General features: G+C 45.1%; 3 protein-coding genes across 3 annotated transcripts in view; 2 read left to right on the top strand and 1 right to left on the bottom strand.

Moving 5' to 3' along the window:
- Positions 1-2,243, bottom strand: part of LOC131281653 (uncharacterized) — a 32,977-nt gene extending 30,734 nt beyond the window's left edge. The window contains exon 1 of the mRNA XM_058310999.1: positions 2,150-2,243. Coding sequence (XP_058166982.1) covers positions 2,150-2,243 — 94 coding nt within the window. The remainder of the gene's footprint in view (positions 1-2,149) is intronic.
- A 12,318-nt stretch (positions 2,244-14,561) lies between these two features.
- On the top strand, positions 14,562-15,657 carry LOC131281844 (ras-related protein Rab-36). The gene is made up of 4 exons (XM_058311200.1): positions 14,562-14,920; positions 15,009-15,204; positions 15,296-15,503; positions 15,587-15,657. Exons 1-4 carry the CDS (start codon positions 14,562-14,564, stop codon positions 15,655-15,657), a joined length of 834 nt encoding a protein of 277 aa, XP_058167183.1.
- A 153-nt stretch (positions 15,658-15,810) lies between these two features.
- LOC131293922 (dynein axonemal intermediate chain 4) lies at positions 15,811-18,106 on the top strand. Its single transcript, XM_058321972.1, has 3 exons — positions 15,811-15,951; positions 16,103-16,237; positions 16,304-18,106. Exons 1-3 carry the CDS (start codon positions 15,811-15,813, stop codon positions 18,104-18,106), a joined length of 2,079 nt encoding a protein of 692 aa, XP_058177955.1.
- Positions 18,107-18,880: the final 774 nt, after the last annotated feature.

The raw sequence follows: 18,880 nt of genomic DNA, 5'->3' as shown, positions 1-18,880 counted from the left end.
CTGCGCGCCTCCTGCTAACTATGTATGCCTCCTAAAGAGATCGCTTGAGGGGACGCCAAAGTTAAGGAGGCACGAAAGGCAACCTTTAAAGGGAGTACCGATCACTACTATTACGATCATTATAGTGTTTTAGGAAAAGCTTTTAGCTTGCATAGAAATGTGCACTGACAGCAACAACGGAGCATTTTACGAATTTAACGCGTGGCAGTTTGCTTAAATCATACCCGCCTAGCGATCCTCGGGCGAAAACTGTGGAATTTATCGTAAAATTTTACAATCACACATACACGAAGTGATTACTGGAGTGTTTCTTTTCATGCCTAGATGATCCAATAGTTTGGAATTAAGGTATTGGTTTGATAGGAGAATTTTTAAACGCAGAAAAGATAATAGCAATCAAAAAGAAGATTTTTTTACATACTCAAATTTAAAGTTAGTGATCTTCAAAAACACGAATACTAGTATTCATAAAAAATTCAACTGAATTAACGGATTGTTTTGTTTGATCGTCGATAATTATGTTTTTGACTTCTTTGGCAAGTTTCAAGTCAAAATTCTCATCCAGATAGGAGATACGATTTATTTTGTGAGCTACTACACGTATATAGTAAATTTCAATCCTTCAATAGAACTTTTTCCTTCTTTCAATTTGAATTTGATGTTATTGCCTTGTCTATCTTATGGCCGACCACAAAACTGTATCTTGCACCCGATCTTTATTTCAATATTTTTCTTTCACTTTCCCTCACAGTGCTAGTACTTCTTAAAAGTATTTGGGTTCAAACTGTACAGTAACGTTTGGGCAACTGTATCTGTTAGAAACACTTTGCTTCTAACGCCAGCTGTCAATTCGGCTTAGAACAGACAGCCTGATGATAGAGATAAGCCAAAAGGGAACTTCATCGATCAGCTGACGGATCGGCTGATCGAGAGGAGCGATGACCCTTGGCGTCGGCTTCGCCGGCAGGAGGCTATAAATAGGGCACGTTTGGGCGCAATGAGCGGATTGTGCAAACATAAGCGTTTAATAAAAAGACTAATTTTTTGGTTCCGCACCACAGCGGTCCCTAAGGAATTCTTTTCTTTATTTGCTTTTGCACTACGTTGGAACCGTTTCCAACAGTATCATTTAAATTGAATCCACCGTGGCCAAAACATTAAACCGTCTTCGTTTGATTGTGTGTTAAAACATCCACGTGACCAAAGATTATTTAAAGCTAGACGGCGACAAGAGGTAAAAAAAAACCTGGTACTTAATGTTGCTTTTGAAGCTTACAGTATATTTTAAATCTGTTAGGGCCCCTAACTCCCATAGAACACCTTATCGTAGCTGAAAACCAGCGAGAAGAATTTTAACAAGTCGCTGTTCTTCCTGTCAAGACTTCGGGCGTCTGGAGAAGTGCGGCTTCATTTTTGATCGTTCAATTTCCATTATACGGCATTTCGCGAAAAACAATAGTACAGGTCTGAAACTTTCACAACTTCATTGTTACTATTTACTAATACTACTAAAAATATTAGTTTCTGGCTGACGCTACTAGAGCCACAGTAGCGCGCTTTCCTTGGTTCAATTTAGTTATGGTCATGCTTTAGTACCTCTTTGTGCTATTGATGCCCCAATACCCTCTATCATTTGATGATTTACAACATCTTAAAATACCTTCGTCCTTGTCAAACCAATGTAGGAGTAAGTAGTGGGAGCCCCACTGTGGGGCTAATCATCATCTTTAAATCATAGGTTGTTTTAATTCTCTTCTAGTCATATATGGCATAAATATGAGTTTCATCGATTTTTATAGTTTGTTTGTATCGATTTTAATGATTCAAAAGTTCCTGTCTTTTGATGCTATGAATTTACACAGCCATTTACTCACTTACTTTTTTAAGATTATTAATCCAGGGGTGAAAATTGTATATGTTGTGTTCCAAATGAAAATGTTGTTTTTTGATCACTTGTGCTTCGATCTCGACTATGATTCATTTACAAACCAAATATTTTCAACCCAAAACAAGCCAAAGTTGCCTGGATTGGAATATTCATTGCTCTATTTGTAAGTGTTGCTTTGCGACCCTTCAACGTCATAGTTGTACTAGCATAGTCAAGAAGATGTTTGAAAATGTAATCATTGTCAAACTAATAATAACTTACCACTTCTTTCCGCGTTGTTTCCAGTGGCTGAGGTTGTGGACGATTGGTTGAGACCCGTAGGGAAGATCGTGTTTTTGCACAGCCTCGAAAACATATTTAGCACCGCGGTGTTTTCTGTTCACGTTATACACGAGGAAAGTATTCTAGCACTACTCATGCGTCGCACACTTTCTCCTACCACCTTTCACCGTGCGCCACCTTACTCTGCTCTCACTCGACGTCAGTTAACTGAAACCATTGCTTTGCGATGCAACTCTGCCGATGATTAGCCTACATCTATTACGTTGTGCAGTGTTAAACAGGAGCCCAGTACAAGCCCTGCGCGCCGTACGTCGCCCGGCTCGAGAGGAATTTCTTTCTCCCGTACCACTTCTATCGCATCGGCATGCAGCTGGCGTAGTGATGAAGAGGAAGGAAGCTTCAGCTGCAGCATAAACCGGTCACGCACTCATTTTCACGACGATGCAGCATAGTAGTCAAGCAAAATAAAAAATCGACACAAAGTCACTGCTTGGCGCGCAAAACTTTCACGGCATCAATTTCGCTGGCGTACTGAAGGGTGGCTTTTCATCTACGCACTTTAAACGCCACGCCAAACACTTGCCGTACCGAGCGCAAACCACTAATTAATCCAATTTCTTTCTATCGAAACTCATACCATCCATCTGGGAGTAATTTCCACCTTGGTTTGCAACCGTTAACTTAGCGCTGGGAAATACGCACCTGGAGCAAATCTTAACTGGGAAATGCCCACTCTAAATCACATCCATTCTAATGAAATTAATAAGCCCATGCAGGCTTGTTAATGTCTTCAATCGAAACAAAAATACACCATCTCATGTTTTTCACTATTTAATTGAAATAATAAATATTTTAACCTGCTCATTTTATCCACTTCCGGAACAGCAGAGATTTTTCTTCGATACGATCTCGCGACGATTACGCTCGCCGAATTTGTACATCCACGACACGATCCCTAATGATGTCACCCGGGCAATATTAAATTAGCAAATGACTATCACTTCACTCATCAGCCGACGACCATCTTCACGCAACTCAGCTGGACAGCCGGGTCTCTCGTCCCTCAAGGGCTCGCTCCAGAGATGGACCGCACTTTCCCGGCAGGGGTACGGTGAAGCATTGATTTTTCTATCCCACCTGTACTTTTTTACGGCGTTTTTTTTTTCTCTCTCTTTCCCTCCTAACGTTTCTTTCTCTCTGCGTATTGCACGATCGCGTTCGTATGGCGCAAAATTGTTTCCCCTCGAGCCATGCTGCCGGTGGGGGTTTCCTTTGCCCACTCTCATGTTGGTTTTCCCCGTTTCGTGTGCTCTGTGGTGCATGTCTCGATCGCACACACCAACACACAAGCTATGTTTAGTAGCCGAAGGTTAGTATGCGACATCGAATGTTTACTACCAAGCCGTGGGGCGACGTACGCCGATGGTCCGATGTGTATGTGGGCAATTAAAAACAATGGGAGCTAGGAGCGTTGTGTTCAAAAGGGTTTCGCATGAGAGAAGATTTAAAAGAATAAACATACAACCTTCCAAAATAACCCGATACTGTGTGTGTATCATGTACGCGAATCGAAAAGCACTGTAAACAACGCAAACAGTATTGAAAAAGGCAAGGCATAAGTGGGCAGTATTTATCCAGGTAAAACATTTATGCAACTACAAACAAAAACGAGCTCTTGTTGGTGTGTGTCTGTGTCCAACATCCTGGTGATGTATGGAATATTAATCAATCTGGAGCTCCACACTGGTGGAACATGAAGATGTCTTCGTCGTTGTTGTCGTCGCCGGAATGATTATTCGTCGTGACCCTTTTCTGGAGGTGAAACGGAAGGCACGCTCCGGTGAATCGGTAGAAGTGCTGCTTCCGTTTATGGTGCCATTGGTGGAAGATTCTCTGTTTTCGGGAGGTTCCTTCCATCGAACACTTCGAAAGAAGGAGCTGTGCGGGTAAATTAACGACACGTGCGGAGGATTTGGACTCCGTGACGTGGGGGAAGATTGTGGCGATCGTATTGCGCACGACACTTCAGGCGAGCAACTGGAATGAAACGGAAGTCTCGCACCGTAGCGCACCGGAAGAAGACGAGCCCAGTGCCTTCTCCTTGCTCTCCTCCTCGCCTGCCCTATCATCGAAACGGTCGAAGACGAAAGACAGAGATGTCTACCATTGTCCACTTACCCCCTATCGTACGAAGAAAAAGGAAAAAAAATTACAGACGGCCAACGAACTCTCTGACCAGCGGCTTGGAAAGTACACCTTCACCAGGCCGGACACTACGGGCTCCCCTTGGAAGAGAAACCATTCACATCAACTCTTTGCGCACTTGCACATGGTGGTGGTAAGGTGCGTTATGCCTATGTGCACACGTGGAATCGTATGGTACACCAACCTCACGTGCATACTGTATGCGTACGAGAAAATTGAGCCTTAACAATAGACGATCCATCGCTATGTATGCGAGTTCTGAGTGGGGATAAGTTGCGCAAAGTGTTCCTCTGGTGTTGCTCAGTGACATCACTTTTCTCCTACATGCTTTTGCAAAGCTCGCCTTCCCGTTCCTTCTCGTACATCAAATTAGTAACGGTACAGAAACAGCCCTACCGATGCCCTTCCCTCTATAACATGGCGTCCTGGTTAGTGGTTTGCGATTTCCAAATCATTTGGGAGATGTAGAAGAACCTATTGTGTACACGTACATGTTGTGGCACCAGACCTCACTGGCGTTGATGGGTGGCTTATGTTTAATTCATAAACGGCGGTAATGGTTGGACGAATCTGGCTTAAACTGGCTACTATCTTTTCTCTCGGCTTTTCTGTTCCCTCATTCAAGTTCTGCACGTTTAACACGAGCGGATGTTGGAGTGTCGGATACTTAATTCTTATTGCCGCAATATTGCTTTGTTCTGTGGTTTGCAATTGCACCATCATTTCCTTTGTAATGGATGAGTCACTGTTTCGGGTTATATAATGTATCTGCATACACATGAAGTAAATTAAATGTATGTAGTTGAGACTATAAAATCACCAGATGCTAGCGATCTAACTCAACCGGATAAATAAAACCATCAATCAATCAAGCATTTTAAACCATTCTGTCACCATAATACATTTTGTCAATGTTATAAATTTCTAGGACATAGTGCTGGTATGTAATATATTTCAACTAAAATTTAAGAACAGAGATATTAATTCATAGTACAGATACATAGAACCGTACTACCAATTTTCACGGCACGAAATAAAAATGAAAAATTTCCGCAGTATGTCAGGCCGAGCGATATCCACGATTGTAAAAGATCACTCCACCAGACCAGTGTGCAATCGTCCTCAAAGATAATACATGTATATAACGTACGGCAAACTCTCCGATCATTAGCAAATCGACAGCCAGTAGTCAAATATGCCAGATGTAAGACTCAAAAGTGTGATTCACATTAATTAAGAATGAGAAAAAACAGGTAATAGTAGTTTTTTAATGATATATCTCGCTAAACTGTGAAACAAAAAGCGCGTAAAATTTAAAGTGTTAGATTGAATAAAAACAATATTCAAACGAATCGTGTTAGAGTCATTTTCTAGAAGTTTTCAGATTCAGCGACAGCGTTTGCGATAGCTAAAGGGTGTCCCAGAAAGTATAAGCACGATTTCTAAATTACGTTTCTGGAAAACGGATGACGCCAAACAGTTGATTCTTCGGGTGTTTGATTGTTTGCATTCAAACCTACTGGATAATGCATCGAAACTATGTTTTTTAACCGTTTCTGTTAAAATGCGAGGCATTTCCGTCAAAAAGCGCAAAAGCGTTCTGCACAAATGGTGTTCGACTCCTTACATTTCGCTAAGGAAATTGGCGAAATCGGTAGGTGTGAGTATCGGAGCCGTACGAACCGCCATCCAAAAGTTTCGGGAGGAGTCCAGCTTTGAGGATACGCTTAAAAGTGGTCAAAAACCTGGTCCTATCGACCAACAGTTGAACCGGGAAAGAGCAAAAGCATTCAAGCAAAAATAGGAAAGTTCCATTCGCGATGTGGCTCAACAAATGGGTACGTCAAAAAGTAACGTCCAATGAGACAAGGCAAGATTGAATTTAAAATCGTACAAAATCCAAAAGAAATCGAAACGGAGTGCAAATTAGGCTGCATGCATTAAACATCGGGCCCGGAAGCTGTACGACAAGCTGCTGTGTGGTCAACCCCCATGCATCAGTTCGACGAAAAGTCGACCAAGACCAGACCAATTGAGATATTTTGGGCGCTAACGAAGGCACACTTGAGAAAACATGTTAAAGCTACGGAAAACATCAACAGTTTTCAAAAAAAGTGTAAAACCGTTCAAAAGTGTCGAAAACCGTTCACGACAAGTATGTGCTGAGCCATATCGGAGGCGACAGATCAAAAGTGCGGTCATTAGAATACGATTAAATTTTTAAAAATTTTATCTTTCGCAAATAGTCCAGAACAGAACCCAAACACAATTTATGAAACATAAATTCAGTTTCTGGAACAGGTTTTATTTTTTACATAATTTTGAAATTGTGCTTATACTTTCTGGGACACCCTTTATATGTTGGGACCTTCCAGTGAGTGTGTCACTAAAGTGTGACAGCGAAGGCCACACGCGAGTGACGGGAAGCGGCCTTTTGCTCCCCAGCCGTCGTAAGGATGGACTATCAAGTATTAGCATAGTGACTGAATTTTAATTGTAACTAATGTTTTATGTAATAAAACTATACATTAAATATATCGATTATTAAAAATCGAAATACAAAAAACACAAAAACAGCAACTTACGCACAGGAAAAGAACGAAACAAACAACAAAAATCTGATAACTATTTGATAGCTATCGGAACGATATCAGAAAACGAGATTACATGGGCTAAAAAATAACAAACCCAGCATTTTTTTATGCTTATTTTTATTTTTATTTATGGTGAGCTCCGTTTGAAACTGATAGATGGAAGGATGGGCAAAACACTGCAGAAACGCCAAATCGCTGGTCAGTCCTAAAACTCTTCAAAAACTGTTGAAACCATATATTCATAAGAACAAAATTCGACAATTGGCAATATAAACCTCCACAAAGCCAACGAGCTTATGGTTGTACAGGATGACGGTAAATTTGAGTCATAGAAAAAAAAGGTTTGACTGTTCACTGGCCAAGCTGGAATCCATCCATGTTAATCCAAACCATCTACTTTTATCTATGCTTTGAAAATCTACAATGTTGTGGAACAAGGTTATCACGTCCATCCCGCTTACAATAAACGGTTACTTCAATCAAAAACCAATCCCTGATCAGAATTGACCGTCAAAGGTACCGATCACCGCACCTGAAACATCAAACAGGCTCTCATAGCCGCGGGACAAATCTTCGTAATCCTTGCCCGGGGAGTTGTTTCCCTTCGACGCTTTACCGCACGCTCAGTCTGTCGTCCCTTGTGATCGATAAAAAATCAATAAACTTATTAATTTTAACCCTCCCCTTCAGCGCCTGGAGGCCCACTCGACAAAAGGTTCAAGTGTGATACGCTTTCATGCCCGGCGAGAAGTTTCGATTTCTGTTCCCTCAGCAGAAGGGAAGAGATCGGGAAGAAAACGGGCAGGTTCTATCCGCCACTCACGCATCGCCGAGGCAGGTGGGCCCGGGCAGGTAGGGCGACTCGACTATTAGTTAATAGAATACGAGCCGATCTTCGATCAAAATATTCCCCCAGTACGTTTCGGCGGCGCATCACGCATCAAGGTCCGGACAAAGAGGGAACCCCGGGTGGGCGAATGCTGGAAATTCCTCGCACAGGCACGCGCACACTTGGCCACTCTTTCCCGGTAGGTAGCAGAGCGTCCCGACCAGGGTGTTCCGTCGGGTGGCCCAACCGAACACCACCCAACAGAGACAATTTCTATTTAAATCGAAACGGTAATAAAATCGAAACAACCATTAATGCGTGTGGTTGCGCGCATCGGAACGCCCGGTGAAAAGCTTTTCTCGTGCGGTTTACGGCAGGGGCTTCTGGATCGTTGGATCGAGATTTGTCTAAACTGCTGACGGGTAATAAAATCCCCAATTTTATCAGCGGGCTCTTGATGTGGTCCAAAACATTTCTTTTTCTTTCCTTTTTTTATAAACCTTCAGCACCATGTCACACCCGTTGACAGCTGTCAAACCCGTCGTCGATGGGTTCTTCTAATTTTGGTCCTCTATTTCTCAGAACTTTCCGCTGCCAACGAGACGACAGAAGGGTTTGTAGGGTTCGTAGAACATCTGCAGTATGTTAACGTGTGGCATTCTTTCATAGGAACATTAAACTCAAAAACAACACCCTTTTAGCTGCACTTGCGCAAAGCCCGGAGAGGGTGAGTGTGAATCCGTTCTTATCACAAATTTTCATTCACGCTTGAGCACCGAAGCAAAACTTACTCCAGCAAAGTGAGCAAAGTTATCTCCCGCATCAAACCCCATACGTGGAAGTCGCTAGGGCGTAACGCCACGGTGCGCTATGCGTGTTACTTATTTCGTATATCTTCCCATCTCAAACCTGCTCTCTGGAACCCTAAAAATACGCAACCGGAACGCCATAATCACGAACGCACCTAAAGCCTGCGGTGCCTCTAGCGAGCGTCAGAGAATTTTGTGCCAAATCTTCTTTTAATAACGTCGAAAATGGCGGTAAAAGAAAACAATCAGCGTGTTTCCTTAGCGATCGTTATAGATTATGATTCCTTACCCACCAGTCCCCATTAAGAGCCATCCCCTTGCCGGAACGACCTGACCAAAGCGAACGTCAGGTGAGCGGAACGGAGAAGAAATTGGACCATCAAGATTATGATTGAATCCCGGAGGGCGTGCGTTCCGGGAGGAGTCCGCGCTATGTCATTTTGAGTATTTTTCCTAGAGATTTCCTTTCAACAACACACTTCGTTCGCTTGAATATTAAAGTACAGCGCAGTGCATGTAAGAACCGCTAGGTCTCACTGTTCCGGTCCAGCAACAAACGAGGCATCTATAAGGCACTGATTAATTTTAATGACACGAAATTTCTACGAATGCAATCCATTTTCCTCCTCGGAACCACGGCCATCACAGTCCATCTTCGCAACCGCAAGTGACCGGCATCGTTGTATGCATGCAAGAACAATACCGTTGCATGAGTTGGATCTCTGCTACGTGTGGTCCTGTGGTTTGCCGAGCCGGAAAGTTGCCACACATTAACATTACAACATTTTTCCATCCAAAGGGCGTGCGGCAATTCGCCCGGCTTATGGAAGTTATACCTCATTTACCCTTCCGCAGGCTAAAAAGACCCTTCCTCAGTCTTGACATGTCAGTTGTTTGAAAATAACAGTGTACATATGAGCAGTAAATTTGAATAGCATACCTAGCAGTTAAGATTAAATCAATCTATTTTTTCGCATTTCAATTAATATTTTCTGCGTGCAGCGAAGCCGAAGGAAACTCACTAAACTAAAGGTAACATGATTGCATGCGTTTCATTGTTAGCATCTTGAGATGGAAAAAATAAAGTGCTTGAATATGCAGAGTTTTCTATTTATTCATTCATTCATTCAGGCTTGCCATGCTACCTCATTCGAAAGCGTCAAAAGGGAACAAGTGCAGAGAGCTAACAGAATACACGAAGAAGTGGGTTTGCATATTTAAATTGACATTAAAACAATGCTACGCACATTAGATCGGTCAGCAGGTGAATGGCTGAATGCATATCAATTCTGCATTTTCTGTTTCCCGATTCCAGCATAATTTAGGCTAGCTACTTTTTCGTTTTTTTCCTTTTAACCTTGTCGTTTCTCGGTCCGAGCGTAGCTTCTGTTGCCAGCTGGTCGTTCCTATCGTTCGTCTCTCATTTTTTCGTGCACGGTAAACCACAATCACACTTACTTGGGCACACCCTGCCCGGGAAGGCGAGAACGAAAGAAAGATGCCACCAACGGCGCCGCACACGGTTTCGGTGCAAAATACCGTCCAAAACCGGACGACCATCAAACATCCGTCCCGAGACGGTAGCGCTTGCCGGTTATGATTTGGGGATTGAGTTTCAAACGGTGGACAGAGTCGGCGAACCATCGCAAAATCACCTTAGCGCTGCCCGATTCGCTTCCAGCCCGAGGGGTGATTTACTCTGGCCGCTCTGATCAACCTGATCAACCGCGGACAGACGGCGGGTCGAATTTCATTGGCCGCCCGAGCAGCTGCAAGCCGCTCTTGGCAGCTTGAACCGGATTCCATCAAATTTCCAAACAACTTCCCAATCACCGTCAAAGTATTTTGCCCGTGCTTTCACCATCGCTGTAACTTTTTTCTTTTGTTTCAAAAATAATAAATTCAAGAAAAATAAAGGTTCGTCACTTGTTTTTGGCCATCCACTCGTTGAAGTCTTTTGTTTTACATCGCTTTCGTTCGGACGCGCGTTTGTAGCGACTGCGTTACTCCCACCCGTTTGCGAACGCAGTGTCGTTGTAGCATTTTCACTGCACACCGGTGGTGGGTAATACCTGAATATGGTGGAAAATGAAAATTACGAGGTTTCTTTGTTGCCTTTGCTTCACCTGTCAGCACGAGCCGGGCGTCTTTGACATTTTCTCTTGCGTTCTCGGGTGCCCCCCTTTTATACGCAGCATGCTGTTCACTTATGCTTCTTCTTCTTCTCCTAGTTTTTTGCAATCAAAACATTGTCCACCCACCGAAGCCAATGAGGGACGGATTTGCAACAAAAACCACTTCACGCTGCACAACAAAAAGAAAACCTGAACACGACACATTTGCAACTCCCACCTTATTACACCAACTGCACACTGGCAAGGGTTGATTAATGCACTTGAGGCCTGGCGCTGGGGACTTCCGTCACTTTGTTGATGTCCCCTGGTAGGCCGCTGGCTGGGGGTTGACACGTTTTTCAACTTCGACACGCGCCGTCGTCGTCACCGCGGTGCTGGCACCGTACTGATCTGATTAATATTACCGCAGGGAATAGCGAATGGTTCTCCCGCTACTTGGCAGTCATCAGGCTCTGGCACACCCGCCCGGTTTCGCGCCCGCTCTCCCATCCCTACCACAAACGTTTCCCACACGTTGCACACGAACCGGGCTTGCTGCTCATCTCTTCATACGCACGTCCCACACGTCAAAACCACCGCAGTCAGTGGAATGAGACGACTGGGAAAAACGAGCACTACATTGGCAAAGAGAACTTTGAAGGGTTGCATGTGCTAAATGTACATACATACACACAAACACACCTTGCATGAATGGGATGCAAAGTATGGAATTGATAATGGCACACTCCGAAACCGAAACGGAATCCCTTTAGCTGGCTTGCCGTACCGATCGGCCTCCAAGGAAAAAAAGACTAAACTAGACTAAAAAAAGACTAAAAAAAAAACTAAACTCCCATCGAAAGTGGTGGAATTCTCGCGAGGAGTAAACCCTGACACTAAAGGGTCCCTTTCCGTTGAGGGGTTTGATAGAAGGAGAAAGAAAGAGAAGCCATGAGTGGCACTTTGTGCAGCCGCGACGCACATTAGCGCACGAACGGCGCTGCAGGGCAAAGCCTCCCGAAGCCTGTCGCATCCTATTACGCACCGAGATCATCGATGACCGATGCCACACGGGAAACGAAACGAAACGTAATGGTTGAACGACTGGATGGATGGGCGAACGAATGGAAGCTAGCGCGAGCTACGATCGGACAGAAATGAAAAACCGGAACGACGCGAGGCTGTTTCGCGGGCGAAAAAGGAAATTGCAACAGACGAACGTGCTCCTATCCTATCGCCACACATCGAACGAGGCGTCCCCGGCACACCGTGGGACGCTTGGATGACGTTATAAATAAACACAAATAAATCATCGAACAAATATGATGACTTTCTGCCCACTAAGACCACGCGACGACAACACGGAGCCCTTCTCCTCAAACCGATCCGGCGATGAGGTTGCCGTCGATGAGAACCCGATGAGAACGAACCCGCAGGGAGGTGAGCTAACCCGTTTTGGGATTATTCGATTTGGCACGATCGTTTTGCCTAATGCCGCCGACGTTACTAAAGGGTGGAACAATTCCAGTTTTCTCAAACAGCGTGAGGCTTGGCGGACTTTCCGCGTAGGTTTGTGTGAGGCAACGCCGGTGGAAATGTCGCACAGTGACGTAGGGGTCGGGTGCAATCGGTGACTGATGGGGCGATCGGAAATGTAGCTATTAGCAACAATGCAACAGATACCGGTAGGCAGGACCCGTTCATTAGCTTTTCTTAGGGCCACAAATAAAACGCTATAAATAATGCATCTGTAAATGAATACAGGATATCGCGAAACCGACGTTCGTGTGTTGAGTGTTTGTTCTATCTCACGATTCGATAAACCGCACTCCAGGGGTTCTTAAACACAGTCCCGTAGTACTTTAATGTAAAATAAAATATTCAAACTTAGTTCCATGTTTAATAACACTATTCAAATATATTGTTAAACAATTGTTTGCAAAAGGCTAAGAAGTGAACTACACTTTCTTGAAAATTAATACCAACCATGTTCGAGTTCTGTACGGTAATTGAAAAATATATATTCGATAAATGATACTTGCATAATGTTATTGCTATAAAAAACAATCACAATTACCTTCATCTTCATTATCTATATTTATCTATTTTTATATCTTATCGAAACATATACTCGAACCGGAAATGTTAAGGAAAATGTATGAATACAAATCTAGTTTTTTCAACTGTTGTTATGTTGAATGGTTAAATTTTGCTTACGAATCCATATTTAATGTTTAATAATAATTAATAATAAATATTTAATTTAATATAAACTAGATCTTTTAATTCGTAGGCTGAAAAGCGCACATTGGTATACATTAATTTGGTTATGTTTGTTTTAACCGTTTTTTAATTCAAAAATATGTGATTAAGAATAGATTGAGAATTTCTGCCCTAGCCTCCTGGTGGATTTTTATCACTCCGACTAGAACGTAAATGAATTCCAATATCCTGTTCTCAACCCATCAGCCAGGCCTTTGGGATCGAACCGATGTTAAATAATGTTGTCAAGTCGGGAGCTGATTAAGAAATATTTCTCAACATCGACCGCGGAAAATGTAACATCTTTATCCATTTTGCTCGCGTTGTACATCCACTTCCTGTTTTCACTTAAATGCAGTCGTGCGAATCCAGTTCCGTAGGTCGTGCTAGAATCCTACTCGTTTCGTGGTTTCCATGGATATCAAGTAAAATGTTCTTTTTCTTTTCAAATTCTTTGCGGCACTCATTCATTCGTTCGAAATAGTAAAAATAAGAGGATAGGCGCTCGATTTCAGTACCTCGTTCTTTATCCGGTCCGTATCATTCTTGGATCAAGATTCCACCCAAGATCACTAGTTGCGATCCCTTCAAGCAGCAGCTGGAAGATGGAACAATGAAAGAAAATCGAACACAATCATAATAATGATTGATGTGCTGCTTTTGAGGAATATCTTGTGCAATGAGCCTCAGCTGAAACTCTTCAAGGGTCATGTTTCTTACTAACTATTGGGTCGTTTCTTACGCCATCAGTTGTTTGTCCAAAGCTGTCGCTTCCATCGCCTGCTTGCGTCCGCCGGTTTCTATGCAACCTATTCAAGCTTCGAGTTGGTTTTCCAGCCTCGTTTGTATCTTCCATTTTTCTTCCAATCTATACAACACACCTGGCTCTAGAGAACAAGCGCGCTTCTCACTCTATTACGATCTATTTCCGTTTGTACGATCATCGGGTCCCGAGTTTCCCGACCATATGTGGCCTGTTATCCTTTCTTCGTCCTTCGGGTCTGCCTGCCTTGCTTTCATCTACTTCGCACAGTTTTTCGCTTTCTCTTTAACCCCGGTGGAGGGTGCAGATAGAAACGGTGAACATTGGTGCACACCTTGCGACCGAACAATCGCTCGAGCGTGGCGCATTTAATGCGACCCGTTTCTTCACCTTCTGCTGGTACGCTGGCAATGCCAATACAGAGTGGTGATCGGAAATGGAACTGTTCGTTTCGACCTAGGCGCAAACTGTGAAGGTGAGGACCATGTGCTAGTACTCTGTCTCCTTCTGACTGGATAGTTTTATTCGCTTTCATTCGACGATGTTGTTGAGGCAGTTCCCTTGGCAATGTGTCCTTTGCTAGGCAGTATTTGTATTAGTGCACCATGCATCGGCGCGCCTGTGTGAAGGAACGCTAGGATGCGATATCCTTCCCAATCCTGTAATAATATCCTGTTGGCCTACTTGGGCCCGCATCGTGCGCCCTGTCAGTTGGCGTCCAATTCTGATCCAGTGCGGATCGTCCCCAGTTCGTTCGCTGAAACGTCACTGCAGTTCCCAGTGCCCGCACTCGTTCCCAGTTACCCCCCGAAGTGATGCCGATCTATAGGAAAAATAAACGACCAAAGGCAACCGCCAGCTACGAGGTGCTGAACAACAACGTCGACTATGGAACGCGCCGCATCGAGCAGCTTCCGCGTCCGTACAGCTGTCAGGTAACGCCCTACCGGGAGCTGGACTTTAGCGAGCGAACGAAGCGGGCGGCTCAGGCCGTGGTGCCGTTCTTTCTCGGCCCGTGCAAGGCCATCTTCATCGGGGATGTGGCGATCGGCAAGACGTCGCTGGTGAATCGTTTCTGCCACGAGGCGTTCGACGGTGACTATACGGCCACGATCGGGCTGGACTTTGAGGTGGAACGGTTTCAGATCCTCAACCAAGCTTATACGTTACAAATGTGAGCACGCAGTTCCTCCGGAAGTGATGAGTATATTGTGACCTATAACTAATGGAATTTCGGTTGGTTGTTCATTCTCCCTCACCAGCTGGGATACGGCGGGACATGAGCGGTTCAAGTGTATTGCCCAATCCTACTACCGTAATGCGAACGTCATCGTAATCGCGTTCGATATGACCCGTCCGGAATCGCTACTCAACGGGAAACGATGGCTAGACGAGGCGCTACGACTCAACCAGGGCCCCGTATTAAAGTTTCTAGTCGGTACAAAGAAGGATCTGTTGGTGAGTAAAAAACCGGTAACACTTTAATGCAGACAAACCCATACTCTGTTTCTTAATTAACAATATGGTTTTATTTATCCCTCCGTCCCAGTCCGATCAGGCACTCTGTGATATCGAGCTGGAGGCAATCAAAATGGCGTACGACATTAACGCTGAGTACTGGCCCGTGTCGGCACGCACCGGCGAAAATGTGACCAAATTCTTCCGCCGCCTGACTGCCCTCGCCTTCGACCATGGAGTCCAGAGGGCGATGGAAACGAATGACTCACTGCTACAACCACCCGGCAATAGTTTGCTAAGTAAGTTCGAAAATCATTTATGAGCATACAAGAACTTTTTTCCACCACTATTTTATGATGTGCTTTTCCTTCGTTCATTGCAGATCTCTATTTCTTGCGAAAAGAGAAGAAGGAGAAAAAGTTTCTCAAATGTTTCACCTGTACAATAAACTAATTTATTTCCTGCTAGCAATCCAAGTAAGCAAAGTATGTTTCTATTACTCAATACAGGCAACTTTATTCAAAGACTTCCATTCAGGATCCAAATTGAAAGAAAATAGGAAAACCCGTGTGTTGATGTGCTTGTTTCTGTAGGTTTTGAGGAAAAATGGCTAGCAAGGATAGAAAACAAGAGTCATCATCAAAGTCGGTACGGTTTTATGTACCCTCGATAAATGCCGGTGCAGCAATTGATAGTAAGTTTGTGGTGGACATTGTGAACCTAGCGGAGCAGCGAAATAGAGTTGAAGTAAGTAAGTGAGTATAGTGAAACCATCACCCTCACGGACGTACTGTGTTGTGTTAATAGTTAAAAACTCACTTCACTCCGTTGTCGGTAGTAACCGGGTTTGTATGGCGGTTGCTCAGGTAATACTGTTGCTATGTTGTGTTTCAAACAGATTCTCATTGCCGGGTCCAATCGCACGCCACCCAACCTAGCACCACCATTGCACGGCGAGGACACTTTCTTGTGGAGTGGTTTTCGAGACTGTTTGCAACCAATCGACGTAACGATGGAAGATGGAACAGCACCGGTAAGACAAGCACTACTTAACCTCATGGGTATCTGGATTAAACTATCATTATCTTTCTTTTATCAGACGGCCGATAAACCAGATGCATTTGATAATCTCGATCACCAGCCAAACTATGAGGGAGTTATTGACCGTCGTAGTCCGTCGTTGGAGGCAGGCCAGAAGACTTACCACGTTAAAATTCGGCTGACAGAAACCGACGACATTGTGCTGTTTGAAAACCCGAGCCATATCGTTTCGCAGGACGCCGAAGAGGCGGCCCTGGTGGAGGAACAGAATCGGCTGTTTGAAACACGACCCAAAGCACAGCGGACGGCGGATGCCGAGGCTCAGACGCGCGATCTGCCGTGCAAGTCACGCTCGGTCAACACAGAATGCATTCACCGGCAGGACGTGGCATCATTCGTGTCCAACTACGACATGTACGACACGTACAACGATCTCGAGCGACACACCAAGGAGATCAATGTGGCCGAATCGGCATCAAAAATGGAAATCACCACCTACTCGCGGGAAGGCATGGAGGACATCGACGAGCGGCTGAACCGGAACCAGAACTTCCACCTGTCGTCGATGATCCTACAGCGTCTTCTGGCGGGCAATGTGTACCGTGAGCAGCAGATCCGATTCCGCAACATGTACCCCCCGGATCCGTGCCGGCCCGACATCCAATATCTCTATCGGTTGGATGTGCTCTGGACGTACCGAACCGTGGAAACGCTCGGGAAGGCTGTCGCAGGCGCCAGCTGGTGTCCAGCGAATGGGGACATCGTAGCTATCGCGTACGGTATCTACGGTCACACGGGCAGCGAGGATCGGGGCAATGGGTACGTTTACGTGTGGAACATTAAGAACCCGGTGAATCCGGAACGACGCTACCGGTTCGACTGTCCAGTGACTTGCGTGGCCTTTTCTCACCGTACGCCACAGCTGTTGGCGGTTGGTCTGTACGATGGGCGAGTTCAGATTCGCGACATTACTGACGCCACCCAAAGCCCATTGGCCGTGTCGAATCGCGACAAGTTCCCAATCTACCAGCCCGTCTGGGACTTGAAGTGGGTCGAGTTCGACAACGAGAACAAGGACGAGGTGATAGCCGTGTCGCAGAACGGGTGGGTCATGAAGTACACGCTCACTATTGGCGAATTCCTAGCACCGTATCCGCTGCTTCGACTGGACCGGGTGGAAGGAACCGTCGAAGGGAAGCTTCATGGGGCCGACGGTTCCGGTGAACCGGTCAAACTTCAATCGGACCTACACCCGCAAGCACTGTGCGTCACCATTCATCCGGTGAAGAAGGACAAGTACTACATCGGCACGGACGAGGGCGCCGTTCACTGGTGCAGCATCAACGACTCGTTCCAGCATCTCGGCGTCTGGCAGATGCACAACCGGGGTATCTTCTGCATCGAGTTCTCACCCTGGAGCCCGAAGATTTTCCTCACGTGCAGCGGTGACTGGAGTATACGCATCTGGATCGAGGATCTCCCAGAACCGATCGTAACGCTGAGCACCGGATTTGCACCGATCCAGGCAGCCTACTGGTCACCGACCAACAGCACCGTCATTGCCAGTGTTACACGCAGCGGTGTACAGTTGTGGGACATAAAGCGACGCAGCTCCAAGCCAGCTTCAGAGACAGCCCTAGGCGGTCTAACGACACCCCTAACGGTGGCACGCTTTACCAACTGTGGCCGCTCTCTGCTGGTCGGCGATGCAGAAGGAAAAGCTCACATCTGCGCCCTTGAGGACATGCCATTCCCACCGCACTTCCAGTATAGAGATCTCCAGTCGGCAATCTACGGGAAACTTGTCACCAAGCCAGACCTTCTGACGCGCGTCCGTCGGATGGGATACTTGGGCTACTAAGCGATCCACATCCCAATGTCATTCAATACTAGAGAACGGTACTAGCTCATAGAACACCAACAGATGCCCCCAACGTCGTGTGTGGTCCCGGCGTCTAGCTAACGATAGTTCACAGAATCGATCGGTAACATGAATTTACATGGGCCCTAAGGCTTTTATCAGACTTTAAACTATAAAAACACAACAATAACAACAACAACGAAGCCTATGCATTTGCATAGCGTGTCACCAGCGTCTGTTTGGTTTCTTTTTTCCCTCTACGTCTACACGCCAAGAGCCGCAACACAAACGTAACGATCACGGGAGTTTTACGATGGGTTTTAAAAGATTTTTAAATTTGGTCATAAAATTATTTTATAATCTCTACTCCGCCACTTACCGCGCCCTCGACGGTGTATCGTTTATCGCTTCTTATCTTCTGTCTCCCTTCTCTCGCCGGCTTGTGTGGTGCATCATTTTGGTAGGATTTGGTAGGATTTTCGTTTATAGTCGGCACCTTCCCTTCCCATCCTTACGATGAACGCTGAAGGGAACGAAGCACGAGGTATGCTAAAGACCACATTCGGCATTGCAAAACGATCGCAGTATGGACCGTAGCGATGGGTGAACGAAAACTGTTTATGAATAAATTAGAAAAATTATTTTGTGCTTAGATGGTCTTCCCCGGGCTGTGATCGAGCGAGCATCATCAAATGTGTGCTTTTATTGCTTTCGATGACAACTGTTTAAAGTTTGAATGGTTTTATTTCGACCGATAACGATAGCTGAGCGATC

The sequence above is a fragment of the Anopheles ziemanni genome, chromosome 2, assembly GCF_943734765.1.
Source record: "Anopheles ziemanni chromosome 2, idAnoZiCoDA_A2_x.2, whole genome shotgun sequence".
NCBI classification, from domain to species: Eukaryota; Metazoa; Arthropoda; class Insecta; order Diptera; family Culicidae; genus Anopheles; species Anopheles ziemanni.
Note: the sequence above shows the minus strand (reverse complement) of the source record. Positions and strands in the feature narration are given on the sequence as shown.